This window comes from Ascochyta rabiei, chromosome 1 (assembly GCF_004011695.2).
Source record: "Ascochyta rabiei chromosome 1, complete sequence".
Taxonomy (NCBI): domain Eukaryota; kingdom Fungi; phylum Ascomycota; class Dothideomycetes; order Pleosporales; family Didymellaceae; genus Ascochyta; species Ascochyta rabiei.
The window spans coordinates 1328850-1351554 of NC_082405.1; the positions used below are offsets into that span (position 1 = coordinate 1328850).

Below are 22705 nucleotides of genomic sequence, written 5' to 3' on the forward strand. Positions count from 1 at the left end.
AGACGGGAGCTACAGGCGTGGCGGTGATATATAGGTACGGGCAATGGTCTGAGTCCAGATGAGACAGAAGTCCAAATCGGGAATGGATTGCTGAAACTTGGGGTGGGGACGTATGTCGAGCAAATCGGTTTCGGTCGGGCAATGCGAGTCAATAGAGCGGAGGGAAGCTGGCGCGGGGCTGTCGCAAGAATGCAAGATGAGAAGTCAAGCGCTGGGAGGGTTTCGTCAGATTTAATATTGAATGCGCGGGATTGGCGACAGGCCGAGAGAGGGCTGCAGGCGAGGCTTACCTTGTTGTCTAGACGGCTCCAACGGGGGGGGGGGTACAAGTGCAGAGACGCGGGTGGATGGGGCAAGGCGATGCGTGCTGCTGCGAATGATGGTTCGAGGCAGAAGCGAGGGTTACCCAGCAGTGAGCGGTACAGGGCAGTGTTTGGGCAGATTGCGTCAACAAGAACGGTGGATGAGCACGACGTATGACTATGTAATAATGTATAGCGCAGGGGCTGCTGGAGTGAGCCGTGTGTAAGGGGTGGGTGAAGATAACGGCGCCGCAAGGGCAGACGGTCTTCTCTTATAGCAACTCGCCATTCACCGCCGGATCCTGACTCGCATGGATGCTATCAGTGAATCCGTTGCGCCAGGGAACGGGGAACCGGACGGCTGCGCTCCTTGCTTGGGTCCGTCGTTGCACATGGGGGCAGCTTCCACCCCACGCCCCAACCTTGGACGGAGCAAAGTTCAATCGTGTCTGGACTCCTGGAGAGGCTCCTGTCACCGTTGATGATGTGTCCACTGTCCAGATTCGCAGACGTGCCACGAAAAGGGTAAAGCATGGCCGGTGCTGTATGCGGTGCCCTCCCACGCGTGTCCCCATCGAGAGAATGCGGTGAGATGGCTCCCTATCGCAGACGGGGGGGAGCAGGGCGATGGCACCAGTAGGCAGTAGCTGCTTCTGCCCCACACGTCCAAGTCGGGAAGCAATATCGTGGCGTGCTGGGGCGGAAGAAGAGATCAGTCATTCCCTGACCGCTCCTCCGCTCCTCCGCTGCTCCGCTCCTCGATCGTCTTCGTCCCATCATCCCGTCATCCCACGCGAGGCTCAACATGGGGTATTGTGGGTCACGGAATGCTTTCCCCGGAGTCCCGGACCCGGCTGGCTGGCTGGAGCGGAGTGACTTTGCCATCGAGCCGCCTGGAACGGGGCTGCCAACACTAGACGGACGCTTTCCGCCCTGGACACCAACGCTCCCCTGATCGTCCAAACAAAGAGGAACAAGCACCCTCGCCCATCTCTCGCAAAGGAGAGGCCGACAAACTCCCGTGCGAGGTCTGTTGTGCGAGGGCCAAAGCGCCGACTTCTTCCTGCCGCAAGGCTTCGAGAAGGCTCAGAAGCGCACGGGAAGGACGGGAAGGACGCTCGTGCCGGTGGCAGTCTCCCAAACCCCAACCCACTCACCCTGCAACGGTCCGCCTCCGGTAAGACTGCCGCCAGCGAAACCGGTACGTGTCCGGGTGAAGATGCGACTCGTCACCGCCCTCCAGCGCCGATTCTGGCATGGCTGTCGTGCTCGCCCAAAGCACAGAGTATCGCCACAGCTCAGCGCCTCCACCCCTCGCCGCACCTCGTCATCCTGGCCGAGAGTCGAGACGGGAGACTGCGCTGCGCTTCGTCTGCAGCCTCACGCTCTTTGCGCAAATCCTCCGCCCGTCATCCTGGCTACGAGAAGCATCGCAGATCGCTTGTGGCCATGAGGATCCCGCGGCATCCTCTTTCCGGACACCGCCTCGGCCGTTTCTGTTGTACGATGCTGAGCCAAGGAAGAACCGTGTTCCTGTGTCATCCCATCCTAACGTCGAATCGGAAGCGGTGGGTGTTGTTCGTCAGTTTGTTTGTCACAAACTGACGACAGCCAGCCCCTGTTACCGTTTTCTCCGTCGCACAGAGCATCATGTCCCTTGGCCGCGTCTTAGTGGCTTCCGTGCTCTTCCAAGCCTCCTTCTCTCCGCATTCCCCGGACAGCCCATTGCCTCATCTGGGGTATGGGCCCCCCCCCTGCTCGTAGGGCTACCCTAGCACAGAGTGCGGACAATGCTGTTGAAGTGGGCACGTTACAAAGCCATGCGCTACCTCGATCAGCATCTCGTTGAGCAAGCGGTGATTTCTGGCAGGAGCGGGTCTGATCGTTCATGTCTGCCTCTTCTGCAGCTTGCTTTTCGTCGTCGCCACCCAAGCATGCATCTATCCGTCGCCGTTTCGAGATCATCTCACCGCCTAACATCCGCCTAGCATTCACGTCCTTCAGCAACTTGGCACGGCTACCGACAGATGGCAATGAACAAGAGCATGGGTACTGGAATACCAGGTGCAAGAGTTTGATCAAGCTGTCAGCGCTTCGAGTCGTGTGCAGCGGTTATCGTTGAATTGGAATCGTAAGCGCACAGCGTGTCCTTGCCATTGGAATCTGGCTGCGATGTGCAACGCACTTCGCTTGGCACTCTATCCACGACGCATTGTTGGACGCTTCCCTTTTTCCTGGTTGTCTAGCCCAGTGAGCGTCATAGAAGTTCACCCACTCTTCTGCACAAACAAGTCGGATATGCGCCTACATCATCTTCCATCTAAACGACTCGGAACTTGGTGGACGTGATCTATTGACCCTATACAACAGCATCTCAGCGAGCTCATCATGTGTGAATGTGCACAGGCAGACGATAACGACGGAGAATCCAACACAAGATCGTCTCAGTCGACCCAAGACGCTCCAACCCATGTAGCCTCTCCAACGATTGCCGCACCACTACTACCCCCGCGATTCCAACACTCCACTGACGCGCAGAGGCAACCTCAAGAAGCGCGGGATGACGCTGAAGATTCCAAAAGGGAGAGCTTGGTGTCGCGGAGGAGGTGCCGTGAGTGGGCCCTGAACGAGACTAGATCAGCATGACGTGTGACGCAACCAAGCGCGTCGGAACGCGACTGAGCTTGAAGCGTGGATGCAGGGTCAGCAGCAAGGCCAGCAGCTTTCTATAGGCTACACGCAGGCATATGATCGATAAGATTTCGCAATTGCAAGGGAACTGGCTAGACACACAACACAAATATTCAGGAGCGGATATGTCAGAGCTCAAGCCGTTCGATCCAAATGTTCCTCAGGAAGAGGTCGACCGTCTCTTCAGGAAGCTCAGGGATACGCGTCTACCAGACATCCCGGTCGTGCCAGATGCGGGAGATGACTACGGCGAGTGGCAATGCTCTGTTGCTCTGACCAGAACGTATGCTAATGTGCACAGGCCCGTCGTTGGAGTGGATCAACAAACTGAAGAACTTCTGGCAAGACAAGTACTCGTGGCCAGATGCCCAGAAGCAAATCTCCGAATGGCACCACTTCACGACCGAGATGGACAACTTGAAGGTCCACTTCATCCATGAGAAGGCGCGGAAAAGGCAAAAGGACGCGATACCTTTGTTGCTGGTCCATGGCTGGCCAGGAACGTTCTTCGAGTACGACACCAGTCGCCAAAGAGAGAAGGTACGACTGACAGGTCCAGGTTCCAGAATGTTATGCACCCACTTCTTGATCCCAAAGACGATGCAGCCCCCGTCTTCGACCTTGTGGTACCCTCGCTCCCCGGCTTTTGCTGGTCACAGGGGCCTCCGCGAGGCTGGACACTGCAAGACACTGCGCGTATCTTCGACGTCCTCATGAAGCGCCTCGGGTACAACTCGTACGCGGCACAAGCCGGTGATTGGGGCCATTGGGTCGTCCGCGAGCTTGGATCCGGCCGCTACAATGCGTGCAAAGCAGTGCACACGAACATGTGTCCCGGCGCACCACCAAAGGGGTACAAGATGAACGAGAAAGAGCAAGCTGCCATGGACCGTGCGAAGTGGTGGATGGGCGAGCACCTGTATGAGGGCCATATGGGCTACGCGATCGAGATGCGCACGCGACCGCAGACCATAGGCGTAGCGTTCAACGACAACCCAGTGGGCATCATGATGTTCATTGGCGAGAAATACGACGAGCTGGCTGACCCGACGATTGGAACTGCAACGCTGGATAAGGAAGAGTACGTCAGGGATGTGTGTACGACACTATCGTTGTATTTCTTTACGCCGCCGAGCATCATGACGAGCATGCTGTGCTACTACAACAACGTGCGCCACGAGGTGTACACGGAGTTCAATGCAAAGGAGGAGAATCTGATCAGAGTGCCGTTGGGTGTCAGCACGTTCCCGTACGATGCGTTCCCGGTGCCGAAAGCGGGCGTTGAGACGACTGCGACAAACCTGAAGTTCTTCAGAGGTGAGTGTTGCAACATCTGTCTTCCCGTAGCATGACTGACACAGTTGTAGAGCGGGAGCATGGTGGTCACTTTGCGTGTATGGAGATGCATGAGGAGATGGTGACGGACATGCGAGACTTCTTTGGCGAGTTTTATAAGGCTTAGTCGTTCGAACGAAATATTGACCAAGACCACTCATGGCGTTGGGTGTGCACGTCGAGACCTGAGCCGAACAAGTGCAATCATCCTCGTTTTAGGAGGGCACAGACGAACTGCCACGTGATTGGTCACGCATGTGTAAAAGTAAGATGTGCTGGTCTTATGGTGACAGAGCTTTTTCTTCAGCTGTTGTTGAGGGAACAGTTACACAAGCTGTGCAAAGGGATGCGCAGCTGAGCTGCTGCTGAAGCACCTTCCTCTCTCGTGTCCGGCGGTTCAGCGAGTAGGGGGCGCAAACGTGGCTATCGGCGTGGTAACCACACGTACGCAGTATTGGTGTTGCCATGATCAGCGGGGGCGTTTCGCCAAATGGATCCTGCTCTTCTTCACCAGCACACTTGCTCTCGCCTGCCAAAGGAAACGCATCGTACGAGATGTCATCGTCGCAGGCAAGGCGATCAGCCGCGACATGACGTTCAAGACTCGAGGCCGCTTCGTTAGATAGTCGCTGGCGGGGACACTCACAGTAACAGAAGGTGGAACCAGGGTTTGGCGGGTGTCCGAACGTTTGTCTCTCGCTGACCTTGGCATTGGGTTCAAGTCGTCCAAGCATGCAGTCTGCCTGAGCTGAAGGGCAGAGTGAGGTGTGGGGTGAGACTGCGACGGTAGCCTTGGTGTGATGTGAAGAAGTGAGACTGCAGTCGCAGTTGGGCCAAGTGAGCACGCGTTGCAGGTGCTGCACTACTGCATGCGGAGATTAACCGCAGTCGCGCTGGGGAAGCCGCAGCGCGCCCCCTTTATCCCCAGCGAACCTAATCAGACCTCTATTGTGGCCTCAATGCTCTTTCTTTCTCCAGTCGCTCTGCTGCCAGCAACTGGACTTGCCGCACTGCCCACACGCACGACATTTGCTTACTCGCCCGTTGAAAGCGCGCCGCGGTCTCAGATAGCCGCGTTGTTGCGCCCCTTCATTTCGCCAGGGCCGCCATCATCTCCGGGAACTACCTGATCACCTGATGAGAGCTAGCTGCGCCTCTTGTCGTTATGAGGGATGATGCTGCAGAGCTCTCTGGCAGCGCTTTGCTTACGACGACATCGGCCCCCAGCGCGCCTCACACGCCCTCGTCTGCAACAGTACCCGCGTTGAAGAGCCCCACAACGCGTGCATGGCTCAGCAGCGTGCGCCGCCCGCGGACTTCCCCCGGGCCTGGAGCATCAGCCCTGAAGAGGACGCTGCTCGCCGAAGACGATGACCGCAGAGACTCGGCCTTGGCGTCGTCCAATTGTACAGCGACAAGCAACGAACTCTCCTCGCCCGCCAGCCTGCGCAGGACCCCCAGCTTACCTGCGATTGTCGTCCAGGACGAGCATGTAGTGGGGTCGCGCAGCCAATCGCCGCGCCATTCTACCAGTGCAGGTGAATCGCCCTTCCACGGCATCGATCTGGTGATACCAACCGGCAACTTCGACGACTTCACATCACCGGCTCAAGTGTCCTTCTCGAAGCGGGGCAGCATGATGTTGGGCGGCAGGAAGGCGAACAGGCGGAGCCAGCAAACCAATCTGCTCCTGGAAGGTGCATCTGTGCCTACGCCCACACCCAGCACGCCGCCTCGAACAGAAAGGCAAGAGCCGTCAAACGAACAACAACACGCACTATCACCACCTGCTGCGATACCGAATGCGACCCACTTGTCGCCAACGCCGCGCTCACCCTCACGTTTTTCCGCGCGTGGGCGAGCTGGCCACCGGGTGCTGTCCACAGACGAGATGATGCTGTCGCGGAAAGTGCGCTCCATGTACAAACACGGGAATGAGAGCGACGTCAACTGGGAGACCGACACAAGCAGCTTACCAGACACTTCAGTCGACAACAGCATCGCTGCCGAGACCCCTGCGAATGCATCCACCTTGACCGTAAATCGCAAACGAGACGACTCTAGTTCTTTAATGAGTGCGGCCAGAGACGACAACATCCCCAAAGAACCGACCGAGAGAGCTGGCGGACTTGAGGACTGGGCTGATCTGGAGGGCGCTGAAGTTGACAGATATGGTTTCATCGTTGCAAAGAAGCCCGGCTCTCGTGAAGGCGCTAACGGAGAGGGGGTGGATGGACCTGACGAGCCAAGAATCCAACGAGTCTCGACGGCTCTACAACTCGTGTCAGAGGAGCCACGGCGAAGGGGCATCGGACGCAGCATCTCTCGAGCTCCATCTTCGAGGTCGGCCAATCCCCGAGGTTCCCCACCCAAGCGGCGTGTCTCGCAGAAGTCGACGAAGCCAACCAGATCCATCTTTTCCAACCAGACCTCAGGCACACAAACGTCACATCACCCACTGCGCCACGCAACGAACAGATTACCTCATAACAGAGAACGCCGAATTTTGGAAGAGGCCAGTGACATGCTCAAATTGCCGCCAGGGCTTGCACAGGTCGCCGAGCAGCGAGAAGGCGGTAGAATGGCCCGATCGATGAAGGCGAAGGAGATACAGAGAGATGAGAAATGGCGGAGAATGGCCAAGGTAGTCAAGACCGGTGGTGCAACACAAGGCGGCGGCATGCTCTTTGAGTTTGATACGAAAGACCCAAAGCTTGTCACTCGCACATGGAAAGGTATCCCAGACCGTTGGAGAGCAACGGCTTGGTATTCTTTTCTCGCAGAAAGCGCCAAGAAGAAGCCAGACAGTCCGTCAGAGGAGGACTTGATCGGGTCGTTCTATGAGCTCCAGACAGAGAGCTCAGCAGAGGACGTGCAGATTGATGTGGATGTGCCTCGAACCATCAACAGACACATTATGTTTCGAAGGCGGTACCGCGGAGGGTGAGTGACGGCTCGTGAAGCGAGTACGAGTGAAGCTAACATGCAGCAGTCAACGGTTGCTCTTCCGCGTGCTGCACGCCATGTCTCTATATTTGCCGGAAACAGGCTACGTGCAGGGCATGGCGCCTCTTGCCGCGACATTACTCTGTTACTATGAAGAAGACAGGGCGTTCGTGATGCTGGTTCGTTTGTGGATGCTTCGAGGCCTCGAGAGACTCTACGAGTCTGGTTTCTCCGGCTTGATGGATGCCTTGGACGACTTCGAAAAGAACTGGCTACGTGGCGGAGATGTCGCCAAAAAGCTGGTGAGCAAAGTTTCGCCCGTGCTCTTGTCGAACGCTAGCTGATTAGTCTACACAGGATGAAATGGGCATCACCTCGACCGCCTGGGGTACTCGATGGTACCTAACCTTGTTCAACTATTCTCTGCCGTTCCAGGCCCAGCTGCGTGTCTGGGACGTCTTCATGCTCTTAGGCGACGCTTCCTACTCCAACTCGTCGACATCGAAGTTCAGCGGTGACTTGGATGTGTTGCATGCGACTTCTGCAGCGCTGATCAATGCAACGAGGGAGATCCTGCTGGATTCAGACTTTGAGAATGCCATGAAGGTGTTGACTTCCTGGATACCAATCAAAGACGAGGATCTTCTCATGCGCGTGGCAAGGACTGAGTACAAACTGCGAAAGAAACGAGCGAGTGCTTGAAGAAGGATGGCGCTCCGATGCTTTGGACTCGACCGAATCGATGGAAGCGGGATCGGTAATTCAGTGGGGTCTCAGCCCACCGCCCCCGCACATCCTTACTTGTTCGAGCCACAGGTAACGGGCGAACGTCGATCTTGTGAGATCAGTGGCTTGACAGCGTCGCGTGCGACCAACGTGGCCGTCACGTTTTCATGCTTGGATCCGCACAACGTTACTTTTCGGGCCATTGTCCAACACCTCACGACACCTCCATCTCTTATTCTGCGTTAGCAGCGCAACATGATCCCTGCGGCTGTCAAACTTTTCTTACACTTGCACAGGCGTGCATCCCGGGTTGCAGTCTTCCGGCTGCTTGTGCACGGCATCTCCTATTTTCAGGCGCACACTGGGTGGATCAGGTCTCACGGCAGCTTCACAAGATACCTTTGCTTTTCCGACGCATTCTATACACTTACAGCACAGTCATGGTGGATGAACACGGCATATAGAGTGCCAACTGTAGTCATAATCGATAATCGCAATGAAACTATGAAATCTAGATGTACCTGGAGGCGCATTGCAGGCATGAGGTAGGCAACCTAGCTCGGTGTAGCACAAATTGCGAAGTGCAAAGCGCTTGCCATCTAGGCGTGATGCCGCACGGAAGGGCACGTGAGGCATCTAGTTCGTGGAAATGGTCGGACTTGCAACGAAGGTAATGGCGGCGCTTTTGGCGTCGCTGTGATCGACAAGCCTGACGCACTTGCGGTTAGACGCCCGCCGGACGGAGGCGGCGGGTGCCCCAGCGATTTGGGCTCTTGGTCCGTCGGTGGACGTTTTTGGTGAACCGGTGGCCGAAAGCACGAGTAGATCGGTAACTGGATCGGCATCAGCAAGCAGCAGAAGAAGGAAGGAAGGAAGGAAGGAAGGAAGAAAGGAAGGAAGAAAGAAAGAAAAGAAGAAAAGACGCAAGGCGGACGCCACGTGCGATGACCATGTTGCAGTCGCGTAGAAGCCGTAAGGATGAAAAGCCTTTTTACTCCCTGGGTGCGTGGTGTGTAGGGATGGAAATGGGCTTGGGAGGGTAGTGGTTGTCCATGGCTTTTTTTTTACGTGGCTTGGCTACATGAGATGATGGCTGAAAGTCTGTTTGGTGGCCATGTGGCTTCGGGAATGCAGGGCGAGGAGTCTTCAGAATGCAATCTGGACTCGAGTATCACAGTCCAAGTCGTGCGTGACAAGTTGGTCTGGCTTGGTTTGGATGCATTCAAGTGGTAGATCGCAATACCTCGAGTGGGCACTTGGAACTGGTGGTGGTTCGACGATGCAGATTGGAGGACCGGCAAGCTGAGAGTAGCCCTGGAGTCAAGTGTGTGTGCTAACTTGATGCTGTGTGTCAAGTCCATGAGAAGGTTTCGCGGCGCGTAGAAGCTCCCGTCGTAGCAGAGGACTGTCGGTGAATGTAGTTAGCACGTGCACAGGATGGTCAGGTGTCTGGACATCCTGGCTGCTGTCGCGGAGAGTAGACGTCAGTCTGGGTCATGATCTGGATTTGACTGCTTTGGCTTGGTTAGGCAAAAGTTACGAAAATGCTAGCGGGAACCAAGTTTTCGCGTGCGGCCAATCCGCCATGCAGTAGTGACGGAAGGTATCTAAGGCGATGAGGTATGTCACTCGACGCCTTCGACTTGCTGTGCAACGCGAGCATTTTTGATGGACTGCAGCCGGCTGCTTTCCTAAAAGAGCATTGGTGCCGAAACGGGTAATCGTAGATTTGGATGACGCTGCAGGTGGCAAACTCGCGTCTTCCTGCCTCACCACCATTTGCCTCTCCCAGCACAGCGCGCCTCGTCAGCATCACTCGCTGCGGGTCCAAATGCAGACGCCTTTGCGGTGAATGAAGTAACGCTCGGCTACTCCGACAGCAACATGAGCGAAGGTGGTGTGTCGACGTGGGTCGAACAACCGACCAGAGCAGGTGGACGCTGATCTGTGGTCTGACTTTTCAGGGTGAAGCGAATGATCAACAACGCGATGCCTCGATGAAGAAATGGGAGGGAGTACTTCTGCAAAGAATCTGCCAAGTGCTACGCAACAGTGTGGAGTGGAAAGATGAGACGTGTTGCAAGATGAAGGCGGAGCCGCAGGCACATTCGCTGTGTGGGACTACCTAGTCCGGCATATGCTTCGTTTGCCCTGCATCGGTGCGCTAACCGCTGCTGGGAGAACTTCACGATACGAAGACGCCAGATCGTCAACGGTAGTCGAGCTTGCGTACTCTGTGCGAGTATACCTTACATTTGCGGGCGGCAGCATTACCGTTGTAGGCGTACATGGGCACCGGCTCCTCTTTTCCATTGGCGTTGTCAGCAAAAGCAGACCATGCTCGACTTGACGGACTGTTTCACTCCGACTCCCCAATCTTGCAACGTCCTCCATGACACTGACTGAAGCACAGCCGATCCGACATGCATGGCTGTATCCGCTTCGTACATGGCTACTGCAAGCCGCGTCGAATCTATCCTACAGCTTTCCTGCTAATCAAGCGGCAGTGAGGCACTCAGGCGGCCAACTCGGCTGGCTGCCTGAGGGCCTCACTGTTGTTCTTTCAAAGCGGGACGCCTCTCAGCCACAGCGCTCTCATAAGTCTCGCCTGTGCTCGCTTGAGGTCGAGCTGTGTTGCGGTTGCAGTAACCACATACATTCAGCCGCAGATCAGATACAAGACAGGGCGCTCTGGACGCCCTGGGCGCATTTCCCTCCAATCATGAATGCTCGTCGGAGCTCATTGCAGATGTGGGACATCGACGTCCTCTTGAGGAACCACCACTTTTATGCGCTCACCGGATCAGAAGTCTGTCGAGACCAAGCATGGTCGTTGTTATTGCCCGTTTTCGCTGATTGGTTGCTGGTTTGGAGTACGGTGGCCGAAATCTCTTTGCAAGATCCTTCGTCTTCGTCCAGGCGCCTGAGGGTTTCAGGTCGGTCCGCCGCAATGTCAGATTGGGCAAGGCTCAAGCGCAGACGGAAATTTACCGCTTAGTCAATCTCAGGTGCCAGGCGCTCGGTGATTGCGCATCGCGTCTCGCTGAACAGTCTGCAAGCCAGTGTAGGTACCTACCCAGCATGCTTGCAGCGGATACCACAAACCATCGGCCTTGGCGTACGCCTTCTGCGCAACGACCACCACGAGGGAGAGCGCGCAAAGCGAAGATGGTCAGCTGCTGTTGTTCGTCTTCCGCGAGATAGCTGGGCCGATGTAACACTTCGCTGGCCATGGATTCGGTTCGATGATCGGCGGTGGTGCTCTTATCGATTCGACATGCCACTTGCTACCTGTCCTGCCACGCTACGTCGTTCCGGAGAGACTTCTTCCCAAGTGGTCGATGACGGGCTTTCGGCGCCATTTCTTGCTTCGTTCTCCGTGCTTCTTACAAAGTCACGTCCAGCCGTTGGCCTGCGATGGCATGGGGACTGCCTGATCGGGCATTACACTAGAACGCAGAACAGGCCCCGCAAATGCGCGAGCCACAGCGCTATGGTGCATTTTCCACCAATTCCATAGTTTCGTGTTGATACACACAACGCGCAGATTTCATTCCCGTCCGACCGCATTCGGCCCTCACACGGCTGGCCACGCCCCTTCATTTCCCTTTAGGCAGCCTCATGCCATGTCAACATTCAACAGCGCCCGTGCCACCGAGCGACAATCTCCCCAAAAAGTCACGCTCGCTTCCTCCCGGACGTTTGGCCCTGCTAGGCGCGTGCGCACGGTTGAGAATTCCAGACCACAGCCGATCAGTCCCGCTCCTCAATCTCTGATGAGCCTTGTCTCCAGCCACGATATCCGACTCGACTCCCCGGCACCTGCATTCCGGATCGTAACACGGACCAAACAGGTAAGCCTAACCACAGGAAGCCTGCTCGTGAGTCGTGCGTAGCATCTGACGCATTTTGACCGACTACGACGGATCGAAGCACATCTTGTTGCGTGAGTTTGGACCTGTGCGCCAGACGCCATACCTGGTGTCTGGGTAGCGCTCGTACTTGTATCGATTTGCAAATACCTGAGAAGCTTGGCCAGCCTCCACATGTCTGCGTCCTGAGACTCTCGATGCCCGCTCTCTATCTATCTACATCAAGTGCACGATTTGAGTGATGTGACAGAGTACGGACCGTTACGACGCATCCACCCGGGCTCAGGCCCTGGGCATCATCAAACTACGCCCGTAGCTGCAAGCTGTCTTCGCTTGGCTCACATGGCGGTTGAGCAGCCTGCGGCGAATCTTAGCGCCATATAGTACGAACCAAAACCAGAGTTTGCAGGAGCCGGAAGCTATCTCCAGGCACGTCAGATGGCGGGAACACAAGTACACAAGACCGTGGACGTTGCTCATCTCTGACTTGCTGTCAGCAGCTTAGCTGCTCATGCATATCCTTGCAACCATTCTTCCACTACCGCCCGCTTAACGCCACACGTCGGCTGTCTTTGACCTGCGGCGTGCCGTTTCGTCTTGCTGCTGTCAAGCACTGTGATCACTATCCTCGCTGGTTGGCCCAACTCTAGCCGGCCTTGTTCCTTTCTCGTACATTCGTTCCTACGCTTCCCCACCGCTGCGCATTCGATTTTGCCTTCTTGATCAACCTTACCGACCTGGACCTGATCGCCACGCCAGTCCACGCGAGCTCTACTAGGCCGCGATCGTCGTTGCAGTAGCCCTCCCTGTCACCCTTCCACTGCTCTTCGTCGCCCTACTTGGGCACGAATCACAATCGAGTTTTCTGCCTGTACGCGTTAAGCCTAGACCTTAGGGCAACGGTCGCTGAGCTGTGGGCCATCAGGGGACGTTGCTCCCGTGAACACGCTTCTTGAATAAGTATGTACGTTGTGCCATCTCTTTCGGGAACTTCGAAATTTGACGCCTCCCAACCGCTCATTTCGATGTCGAGCGGTTCTCAAAGCCTTTTCCGTCCAGGCTCCACTCTTCATCATGCTCACACTCTCTAAGCCACCAAAGTGGGATTTCGACGTCAAAACCCATGACTATCCCCCACCATTCTCAGCCTCCTCCACCACCATTCGACATTCACCAAAGCTCAACGGCGGGCCATCACCTTCCCACCTGGCTGGACCCAATTACGCCATGAGCACATCTCATCGCGGATTGCCTCCGCCATCGGCAATGACCTTGCCAGATCCTGGACGTGGCCCTCCTCCAATACAGTCTTCTATGGGATCTTCTTCTCTAGGGGCATTGCCTTCGGCACCAACTCAATGGCAGGGTTCTGAAGATGGCATGAAGAACTGGCTGGCGGCAAAGGCTGAAGAGGAGAAGAGGAGGCAAGAGGAGGAAAAGACCCGTCAGGAGAATTTAAAGTTGGAGCAGCGAAAGATCGAACACTCAATGCTTCGGGAGTCTATGCAGGGCGGTATCCCGCCGCACCTTGTCCCTATCATTTTCGCTGGCATTGGAGGCGGAAACCTTGCCAACATCAGCGCCGAATGGATCCAGCAATATACTGCGCAAGTGCAAGTTGCGCACCAGCAGGCTCAGGCTCAAGCCCAATCACAAGCACAGCTCTCTCCCGAACTTCGACGAGACACAAGGTTACTGGGTCAACAAGCGCAGACAGTGTATGCTGGACAACCTCCCGTGTCACAAACGATCCTTCCACCAACCGCAGTGCTGCCAGGTCAGCCTCTCCCAACACAGTCACAGCATACTTCAGCAGCGTATGCTGGCGAAAGGACAGCACCAGCTCCCGGCCAGGCCGGCCCTCCTACGTCCGGTTCTCGTCCTCTTCACCAGTCGCAGCTGCCGAAGCTTACCACAAACGAGATGCACATTCAGCAGCCACCATCAGCACAATCTAGCGTGCAGCATTTGCAAAACCAGGGCGGACAAGAACAATCGTCGCCGTCGATCTACTTCCATCACTGGGTGCCTCCAGCATCGCAACAAGAAAAGAGCTCAAGCGGACATCCGCCGGCGACGCCCTCAGGTAAATGCAAATCTTCGCCCTCTACCTCATACCAATCTCGTCAACGTGCGACGTCTCATGCGTCTGACCGTGAGTACATCAGCTCCCCAAACAAAAAGCGGAAGGCCCAAGGCCCTCACGCAGCGCCACCGCCCCCTACATCGGCACCCCAATCCTATACATCGCCATCCTTCTCGCATGTATCGACGTCATCGACGTCAACGCCCGGACGACGAGGACACGCACGAGCCCGTTCCGATGCATCTACACGAGGTGCAGAGGCTTCTATGAGTCGTCGTAGTACGGTGTCCGGGTTGGCGCATGAGACACGGCAAAGTGACATGCGAGATGCTCCAAGAGCATCAGAAGGAAGGCAACCGCACAATCCGGATGCGCCCTATGGCACTCCACCACAGCGCAGTGAATCACGAGGCTACGTCCAGCAATCGCCAGGACCACGTGCCGGATTAGGCCAGCCTGAAACCCCCAAATTCGGGTCGCATCAGCAATGGAGTCGTGGACATGACACATCCCCCAAACGGGAAGCCGATCATTAGGCCAAAGATTAGGTCCCAGCCTCGTACTTGCAAACCCGCTTTCTCGAGCAAGGAGTGAATCAGGAGCACACGAGTTGCGGTAGGAACGGCAATTCTCGCACGTCATCTGGAAGGAGAGACGCCACGTTCCCTCTCCTGTTTGCAGTCTCGAACTTGCAAGCATGTCAAGCGAAATGAGCTCCACAAACAGCTACAGTCCCCTCATCTTGAACTCGAGCGCACGGCTCGCACCCGAGCAAGGAATCACCTCTCATCTCTTGAGATTACAGCGCAATGTCGTTTACAGAACTGCGCACCCCTGCCAACGGGGGGAATCGAGCACACGGCTTATCGGTCTAATCGCCTTCCCGCCCTCATCCGCGGGCCCTACCCGCTTCTAGCAGGGGTTCCGATCTGATGGCCGCATCTCTCGGGCGTTGTTACCCTCCCAATCTGCGTCTATTCTTCGGCACTGCTCTACTGCGACATCGTATGATTTTGACGAGGCGTGTCCGCAGATGGCAGAGTGGTTGGCATGCATGGATCTGGCGCCCTTCGCGTCCCCACCTCAGTCCGGCTGGCTCTGTCATTGCATGCACCAAGAAAGCGTACGTCAGCGGGTACGCAACTCGTTCTTTGCAACGGATCTCAGGAACGCGCTGCTTGTAGCAAAGACGATGTTGGTTAGCATGCAGTTGCATGTCACTCTCAATCTTCACTTGGTCGTGTGGTCATATCCTGGTTTCTGCATACCATTCGGCCCTTCTGCCTACGGTGCTGTCCCCGCCGCCTCGGGCTGGAATGGTCATGTCACCATGCAGGCGGTTACCAGACCATCTGGCTGTTCCCGCGGTACCTGTTCTCGTACCCAATCTGGCATTTCGTCCCTTCCATGATGGCATTAGACTTTCGGTTGCGCTTCGGCATGTTGTCATTCCTATCTCGGATCGTGCTTACGCGCCGCGTTTAGTGTTCATATTCATAGCTCCCTCATGGCACCGGACGGTCTCCGACGGTCAGGCGTCTCGGCTGGCATGGTATCTGGCATACCAGCACTACTGTACATTTGTTACTGCATCAAGGCTGGAGTGCAGGTCGTCGGCGCTTTCACATCACTCTTCATTGGCGGTGCTTCCATTCATGACGCCGGCTTTTCTTCGTTTCGTCTTCCTCACGGGTTCCTCTGTTGGCTGCAAAATGTTCACCGTATACCCTGGTTCCCCTACTTGATTGGTCTCGTTCTTGAAAGATGGGCTACACTGATTCGCGCGTGTCCTTTTGATCTTCCTATTTTCTTCCACACGCTGTTCTGTACATAGCTAGGGATGGCTTTTGGGTTAGGCGCGCGGTCACCTGGTTGACGGGACCGACGCATGGAGTCAGGCTTGCAGTGGGGGGCCGCCGTGGCCCCGCTACTTGTGTATATCACGGCTTTCGGACCAAATTCAGATATCAATACACAGAGCAAGCAGATAGCGGTTGGCTTGGTAGGGTATCGCTTGTTGAAGCGGCCTACCCACCGACTTGCCAGCGCATCCTGTCTTGCCTTGTGCACACACAAACACAATTCTTCGCCTTTGCGGGTTCGATAGGTACATCCAACCCTTGGACGTCGTGCTACGCGCGTTTCCAGTGTTGGTCCCGGCATCTTGGGTTCTGGCGCGTAGCGGCCCCTGCACCAGGAAGTGATTGGGTTGGCATTGGGTGTGGCACTTCGTGCAGCGCGGTGGGACAAGTGATACTTTTCAACGTGCCGCAAGAAGGGTTCTCGTGCGAGTGAGGCTGTGGTGTGATGTGTGTATGATGTGAGACGGACCCAGCAGACCGAGTTGCGGTTGAGGTGGTAGTGCAAGGACAGTGCAGCGGGAAGAAGCAATCTACATCGAGTCACTCGGCAGCCGAGAATCCCAGCCGAGACTCGAGCGTGTGACGAGGACAAAGCCAGCCTGCCTCCCTCTCTCACTGCGATGTGCAGGCGTCCACATCCACAGAGGCATCGCCGCTTCGTGAGCCTGCGCCACGAGGCGGGGCAAATGTGGCTGGCGGTTGCCCCGCAGGCCGATCGGCAAGTGCGAGCTGTCAGACGCCGCATGGATGGCAAACACCATCGTCCCTGCCTGACCGAACTTCTCTCACCCACAAAGTCAAATCCGTCCGCACGAGCTGAGCCCCTCGACCGCAGCTCTACTTTGGGAGAGAGATCGTTGCCCCACTGCAGCTTCCCCCTCCGCTTCACGCCACACACGATACCCTGAGACAGACGGACAGCAGCCAGTATGCAGATCAAGTAGCCGCTTCCCCCAGACAGCCCATCACAGCTTCCCTATGCCCGCGACGGACGCTGACACTGGCGCAGAGTACGAACTCTTACCGGCAAGGAGATCGAGCTCGACATCGAACCTGAGTACAAGGTACGCCGCCTTCCACCGCCTCGCGTCACCGACCATGTCACACGCACTGCGCACCCCACCGCTCGCGAACACACGAACCCAGAACCGCTCAGGAAAAGCCACGCTTGCTGACGGGAAGCAGGTTTCAAGGATAAAGGAGCGTGTTGAGGAGAAGGAAGGTATCCCGCCGGCACAGCAGCGTTTGATCTACGGTGGCAAGCAGATGTACATCTACACACAGTGCGCACAGAGGAGCAGGGAGGCTGACACGTCCATCAGGGCCGACGACAAGACCGCGGCAGACTACCAGCTTGAGGGCGGCGCAACGCTTCACTTGGTCCTTGCCCTTCGTGGCGGCTGCTGAATCCCCTCTCGTCCTCGTACCCATCGTTGGATGACCCGGTGCTGATGTGTCTTGAGCTGCTTGCGTGTCCAACGTTTCGACGACCCACCTATATTCGGACCGCCACTCGAGTCGGCTAGATGAAGTAAATCAGGTGGGCTGGTTGGGCAGTTCGAGGCACTTCTACAGCGACCTGCAGCTCGACCACGAATACGGAGACGGAGACGGAGACGGAGATGGAGACAGCGGTTACGACAGTGCGCAGCATCACAGAGTCTACGAACACTAGTGAACGGAATGTGATTGGCAAGATGCAAGTGTATTCGTGAATCATGGGTCTCATGTCTGATCCAACATGCCATGACCGCCAGCTGCACACTGATCATGCATCTAGCACAAACCCTCACGACGCAGAGCAATCCAAGGCGGAGGCCCGGCAGCTCTTGGCGCTGGTAACATACCCTACTCCAACGCATCTTACAGATTGAACCCGAGCCCAAAATTGTCATCTTGAAACCCGCCGTCGAAAATGCCTATCCCTGCGGTAACTAGACTGTCGAATTGGCCCCAGCTTGTCAAATCTGCCATGACACTGTTCGACGGCAGGTAGCTCGAGTTGAAAACGGTACTGTCCGGCGTCTGCGGCACATTGTTGTAGAACGATGCAGTCAAGTCCGGACTCGCGCCATTCTGCGGCCTCGTCTCCGGGAGTGGTAGCACTGTCGAGCTGGCCTGGTCCTGCTGCGTAACCGCAGTGCCAGGCACAGGTAGCGGCGCCGTCCTCGGGATCCCGCCAGAACGATTCTGATGATTGGTTTGCCTCATCGCTTCCAACCTGAGCTCCTCGAGCACCACACAGTAACGCCGCGCCAAACAGTCAGTCTCGCTGATGCTCTCCAACTGTCTCTGACACTTTTGCCCCGCGTCAAAGTACTCCTCGCATTGCCCTGGGGTCAGAAGGTGTTGCCGGATTCGGTATATGTACAGCACGACCACGGCGCAGAAGGCGTAGTACTGCGTGAACCAGAACGCCCGGAACAGGTTCGAGCTTGTGAAGACATCATCCACAACCCGCACAATGTTCATCGCCGCATCCAGGCACGATGCTATATTCGCACTCGTATCCGCCGGCGCCTGATAACTCGGATGGCTCCTTATCCCCGTCAAGTTCGCAAAGTTGGACAACAGGAACGGTCGGTGGATCAGCAGCATGGCGTGGTAGTAGGCAAGGTTCAACACCCCGCGTTGGCGTTGGTAAATTGGGATTAACAATGATGATTCGATGCCGGCGGCGTCGAGGAAAGGGCCCAGCGCGGCCCGCCAGATGTCGAGCTCTTTTGTGTACTTCGCGGACAGTTCGATTCGGAGAGCGAGAGAAGGGGGCCGGATGGGATAGAGGTCCCTCAGAACGAGAGAGACTATACGTGTAAGTCTGTTGATTGATTAGCATGCCATCGTATGAGCGGGCGACAGGACAAACTTGATGTGCTCTACAGGTGCCATCATGTGCGATGGCGACTTTGAGGTGGATGGCGATATGTATTGCGGGTGCAGATCCGAGTCGTTGACGACAGTGGGTAGCTCCTGGTCGATGTCTTCGTCCTTGTACGTTCGTGGTCGTCCTAGAGCCGCTGAAAGATACTTGTCCAGCGAGTACGCAACCCAGAACGTTCGTCTCCGGCTTTCTAGCTCCACGTAATCAACAGTACCCGAGGGATCATATCTTCTCCCGCGGTTCAGTCCGATGGCAAGCGCCAGATGCGCAGTTGTCCCGAAAAGAGACCAACAGTGGTTGATGCGTGATTGTGTGAGTAGGTAAAAGCATTGCAAAAGTCGTGCTTGGACACTTGCCAGACGGACAGCACCTCGCTCTTTGGAGAGTTGATGCTCGGCCGCGAAGAAGTAGCGTGCACTGTTCTCCCGTGTCGTGCTACCAGGTGGCATGTATGCTTGCGCTTGAGCAAACACTATGAGCAGCAAGGCTGTCTTCGCGGCTGCGTCTTCCTTTGCGTGCATGTCACCCCGCGTCTCGTAAAACTCATGAACCCACCTCTCGATAGTAGGTCGATGTATAAAGCGGTGTGTTGGGGCTGCGTAATCAAAGTACCTCTCCACCAGCCGCTGTGCATCGGGTTTGGGAGGCAGCACGAAGAAGGTGGGGTCGAATTCCGGCAACGGCGAATCCCCCCACGCAAATATGGACGAGTCCTGGGGTGTGGGCGTGTTCTGGTGCAGTCGTTTCTGTATGCGGATCAGAAACGATACGCCAGACGAAGAGCCAACATAGTGTCCTTGCGAGTCTGTTTGCGCCTGTGCTGGCTCTGGAGAAGTCCTCGATGGAGGGTCACGGTTGGAGTCCTCATGGTTGCCATTCACTCGGTTCACTCTCTCCAGAATTGGGCGATCATGCGCCGAGGGCGTGCTGAGGCCATTCCCTGCATACTGAAAGGAAGGTAAATCGCGGAGTGGATTATCCTCAACGGGCACGGTGTTTAGCATCGTGTTGCCTGCTTTGGAAGCTGCCGTCATAGCAGCCTCGTCAACCATGACTGATGGCAGTCTTCCGCGAGTGTACTGTGCGGTGTATTCACAAGATAGACCAGCGCGTAGACAGAGGGTACATGGACATCGACCCGTGCACCGCGTCTTCTTTCTGACTCGTGTGTCAGCAATCTGGTGTACATCACGGGCGTCAAGTTTGCTACTGGAGTAAGGTGGGATCAGATGTGCGAATCCTGTCCAACTGTCCAACTCACTTCTTACATCTATCACACGCTCTGCTAACCCTGGTCCTTTCTCTTTCTTCTCTACGGCGCTTGGCCGGCGGTGATCGCGGGTCATTCGACCCAGCATTTGAGGGCGTCGTTGCCGAGGTCGTCGCGCTTTCCACGAGATCATTGTTGCGGTTGGCAGTCACCCACGATGAGGGGCTGACCCCAGCATCAGAGGGTACTTGTAGCGGGCTTATTACATCCATTGCAGGAGATGATCGATCCGCAAGCGAGGTTTAAGGTGGACGCGCAGAATCATCTGGGGAAAGCCGGAGAAGTCGCGCGGTGCACGGACGTTGCTTTGCGTTGGTCCCCGGATAAGCGTGGTTTCTTCTGCTCACGAACCGCAGCACCAGCTAGCACTTGCACAAGGCGTCAACTACCACAAACGTTGCGTCGTTAAGTCGGAAATGATGTCAAGCATTGAACGGTGGATGTGTCTGGAAACAAGGCCTGAAACGTACCAAGACGACACACATATTCGACCTAATCACTCGCGCTGACGGTCCATATCGACGCGACATCGCGATGCCATGAGGCCTACATCAAGCATAGCATCATCTCGCCGCTGTAACAGTCACCCGGTGTAGCAGTACGAGTATATTGTAATAGTAGACGTAACCTACAGACCATATCTGGCAAACTACAAAGTAAGTATTGGTGTGACATCCTGGTGATGGTGGGCTTTGGTGTCAATGTTCGCTGGACACTGGAAGGAACACCTCGAAAGTGTCAGGGGAATATGCAAAACTTCGTTCAGTCTGTACCACCAAGTTTGAACTGGACCTCTTGCTGATGTGTAAAAAGCGATGCTGTTCTTTTCACGATAGCACTACCCTGAGCCAGTCAACTTTCGTAGTACTATGATGAGCTTTCCATTACTTTCTAGCACAGCTATCCATCATAGTCAAGACAAGGCTAAGGCCATAGGTCTGTTGGTTTGAAACGAAAGACCGCATCAAAACATGGATCGTATTCGTAGCGAGGGTTCTGTGTTCGATGTCGCTATCTTCAAGATTGCCGGATCTTCTCAATTCTTCCCAACAATCCTTTAGCTTCACATGAATGGGAGCACACTTTTCACACGCCAGTCGTGTATCGACACAGATTCCTACTTTGCGTGCAATTTCTAGTCCACCTGTTCTTGCTATTGCTCCTCACAAATAGCGCACAGGGCACCGGTCTAGGTGTCCGTCTTCACGACTCCGGGCGGCAAGCCCTTCAAGTTTGCTATTGTGTCCCCTAAGAACGATTATTCCTTCTTCCAGAGGATCTAGACGAACGACTCGCCAGCCCTTTCAACATTGTCTCCGCCTCAAAAAGGAACCAATCATACAGATGTGTTTAATGAGATCCTCAGCCTTTAAGTTTTTCAGTAGGCTCGAAGCCAGGATTGACCTCGTGAACAACCAAGTATCCAGACGTGAAGTTGCTTAAGCTCATAACCATTACATATCATTCAGGATCTAAATCTGCGGAATTGCTGCCAACTTGACCGTACACCAGGTTGTGTGTGTTGTTGACTTAAATTACGGCCTGTCCAGAAGTAATGCCAGTTGGACACAGGCGGCTGGGTGCTAGAAACTGGCTCGATTGTTGCAGGCTGTTCACGGACGCTTGCTTGTGTCTGTGCCTCGATATCTGTCGGTTTTTCCGGCTCGTCGTGGTAGTATACGGTTCGACAGATTGGACAGCTTTTCTTGTGAAGTACGACCCATGACACGAGACACTCAGCGTGGAACTCATGGCCACATTCCTTCAATCTCAAAATCTCTTCTCGTTCGGCCACCAATTTTGGGGTTTCTACTTTAGCTTCGTCGACTAATCCGTTGCCGTTGCTAACCTTCGCAGGCTCGGGTGGTGATGGTGCGTGTAGTGTCGAAAGACAGATTGCGCTATTCCTGGTCAGTCTTGATCTACTACCTGGAGGTGCGGCGCCTACCATTCTTTCTCAAGGATAGATGGGCTGTCCGAGTGAGCCTTCTTCTCAAGTCTGTCCACGCATGCTGCCTTCTCATCGTTTTGAATGACAGTCAAAACTTCCGTCACCAGTTCTAGCCTCTCTCTCGCCTCTGAGCGTTGTAGGGCTGGAGCCTTGACTGCGCCATGCCGCCTAACCGGTCGGTCTGCTTGTCTTCTACGGATGCAGAAGACACAGAGGCTGAGTGCAATGTTAGTGTCTCACACTGCATTCAGAAAGCAAGCAGCCTCGACTCACAATGGCGCGGCAAATAACACGATCAGCACGGGAATTAAGAAGGCCAACGTTGTAGGCGATAAAAGTGATTTGTTATCATGCTGATTCCATCGTCGCGCTTCCAGCGTCAGAAACCCTCCCAAACCTGCTTCTCTGATGACTGCAGGCATCCTTGCTCTTACAACCCTGCTCCTTTTGTATCCTCTACGATTCCGATTGGGACGAAACCGGACGTGGTATGTTCGAAGGTGTGACCGGGAAACTCGGCACAACAGGTTCGCGTATGGCCAAACGAGGTTGATCCCCCAAGTAATGATCTGGATCGGTGACAGTCTCGCCCCACGTCGAAGATGTGTCTCGACTCTTCAAGTCGACGAGAACGGAGATTCTGCTGCCGTGTGTGACACCACAATGAGGAGAACAGCGGATCCTCTTATCCAAGACGCCTCACCCCGCACTCAAGTCCCTCCATCAGATCCCAAGTGCTCAGCCTCAACAGCCACGCTTTCCACCACCTCGCCAGCACACTTG

The 22705-nt window shown here is 55.5% G+C and overlaps 7 protein-coding genes across 8 annotated transcripts, besides 4 other annotated features; 5 read left to right on the forward strand and 2 right to left on the reverse strand.

Moving 5' to 3' along the window:
• Positions 1-1029: 1029 nt before the first annotated feature.
• Positions 1030-1062: a tandem repeat.
• A 2056-nt stretch (positions 1063-3118) lies between these two features.
• Positions 3119-4455, forward strand: EKO05_0000404 (uncharacterized protein; the record flags this gene model as incomplete). The annotated part of the gene is made up of 4 exons (XM_059635427.1): positions 3119-3242; positions 3295-3505; positions 3553-4310; positions 4361-4455. The coding sequence occupies 4 exons, from the start codon at positions 3119-3121 to the stop codon at positions 4453-4455; spliced, it is 1188 nt and encodes a 395-aa protein (XP_059491410.1).
• Positions 4456-5493: 1038 nt separating this feature from the next.
• On the forward strand, positions 5494-7976 carry EKO05_0000405 (uncharacterized protein; the record flags this gene model as incomplete). Its single annotated transcript, XM_038936760.1, has 3 exons — positions 5494-7271; positions 7321-7576; positions 7632-7976. The coding sequence occupies 3 exons, from the start codon at positions 5494-5496 to the stop codon at positions 7974-7976; spliced, it is 2379 nt and encodes a 792-aa protein (XP_038802949.1).
• Positions 7977-8860: 884 nt separating this feature from the next.
• Positions 8861-8900: a tandem repeat.
• Positions 8901-12946: 4046 nt separating this feature from the next.
• Positions 12947-14494, forward strand: EKO05_0000406 (uncharacterized protein; the record flags this gene model as incomplete). Its single annotated transcript, XM_038944693.1, has 1 exon — positions 12947-14494. The coding sequence occupies one exon, from the start codon at positions 12947-12949 to the stop codon at positions 14492-14494; it is 1548 nt and encodes a 515-aa protein (XP_038802950.1).
• Positions 13502-13533: a tandem repeat.
• A 1946-nt stretch (positions 14495-16440) lies between the features above and the next one.
• Positions 16441-16728, forward strand: EKO05_0000407 (uncharacterized protein; the record flags this gene model as incomplete). Its single annotated transcript, XM_059635428.1, has 1 exon — positions 16441-16728. The coding sequence occupies one exon, from the start codon at positions 16441-16443 to the stop codon at positions 16726-16728; it is 288 nt and encodes a 95-aa protein (XP_059491411.1).
• Positions 16729-16749: 21 nt separating this feature from the next.
• EKO05_0000408 (Ubiquitin-like protein 1) lies at positions 16750-17227 on the forward strand (the record flags this gene model as incomplete). 2 transcript variants are annotated; one of them, XM_059635430.1, is made up of 4 exons in its annotated part: positions 16750-16760; positions 16830-16884; positions 17006-17088; positions 17143-17227. In XM_059635430.1, 4 exons carry the CDS (start codon positions 16750-16752, stop codon positions 17225-17227), a joined length of 234 nt encoding a protein of 77 aa, XP_059491413.1. The 2 variants fall into 2 exon arrangements, with proteins under 2 accessions (XP_059491413.1, XP_059491412.1); XM_059635429.1 differs by having other exon boundaries at positions 17006-17227.
• Positions 17228-17418: 191 nt separating this feature from the next.
• Positions 17419-17450: a tandem repeat.
• Positions 17451-17683: 233 nt separating this feature from the next.
• On the reverse strand, positions 17684-20183 carry EKO05_0000409 (uncharacterized protein; the record flags this gene model as incomplete). Its single annotated transcript, XM_059635431.1, has 3 exons — positions 17684-18638; positions 18687-19859; positions 19963-20183. The coding sequence occupies 3 exons, from the start codon at positions 20181-20183 to the stop codon at positions 17684-17686; spliced, it is 2349 nt and encodes a 782-aa protein (XP_059491414.1).
• A 1253-nt stretch (positions 20184-21436) lies between these two features.
• EKO05_0000410 (uncharacterized protein) lies at positions 21437-21922 on the reverse strand (the record flags this gene model as incomplete). The annotated part of the gene is made up of 1 exon (XM_059635432.1): positions 21437-21922. The coding sequence occupies one exon, from the start codon at positions 21920-21922 to the stop codon at positions 21437-21439; it is 486 nt and encodes a 161-aa protein (XP_059491415.1).
• Positions 21923-22705: the final 783 nt, after the last annotated feature.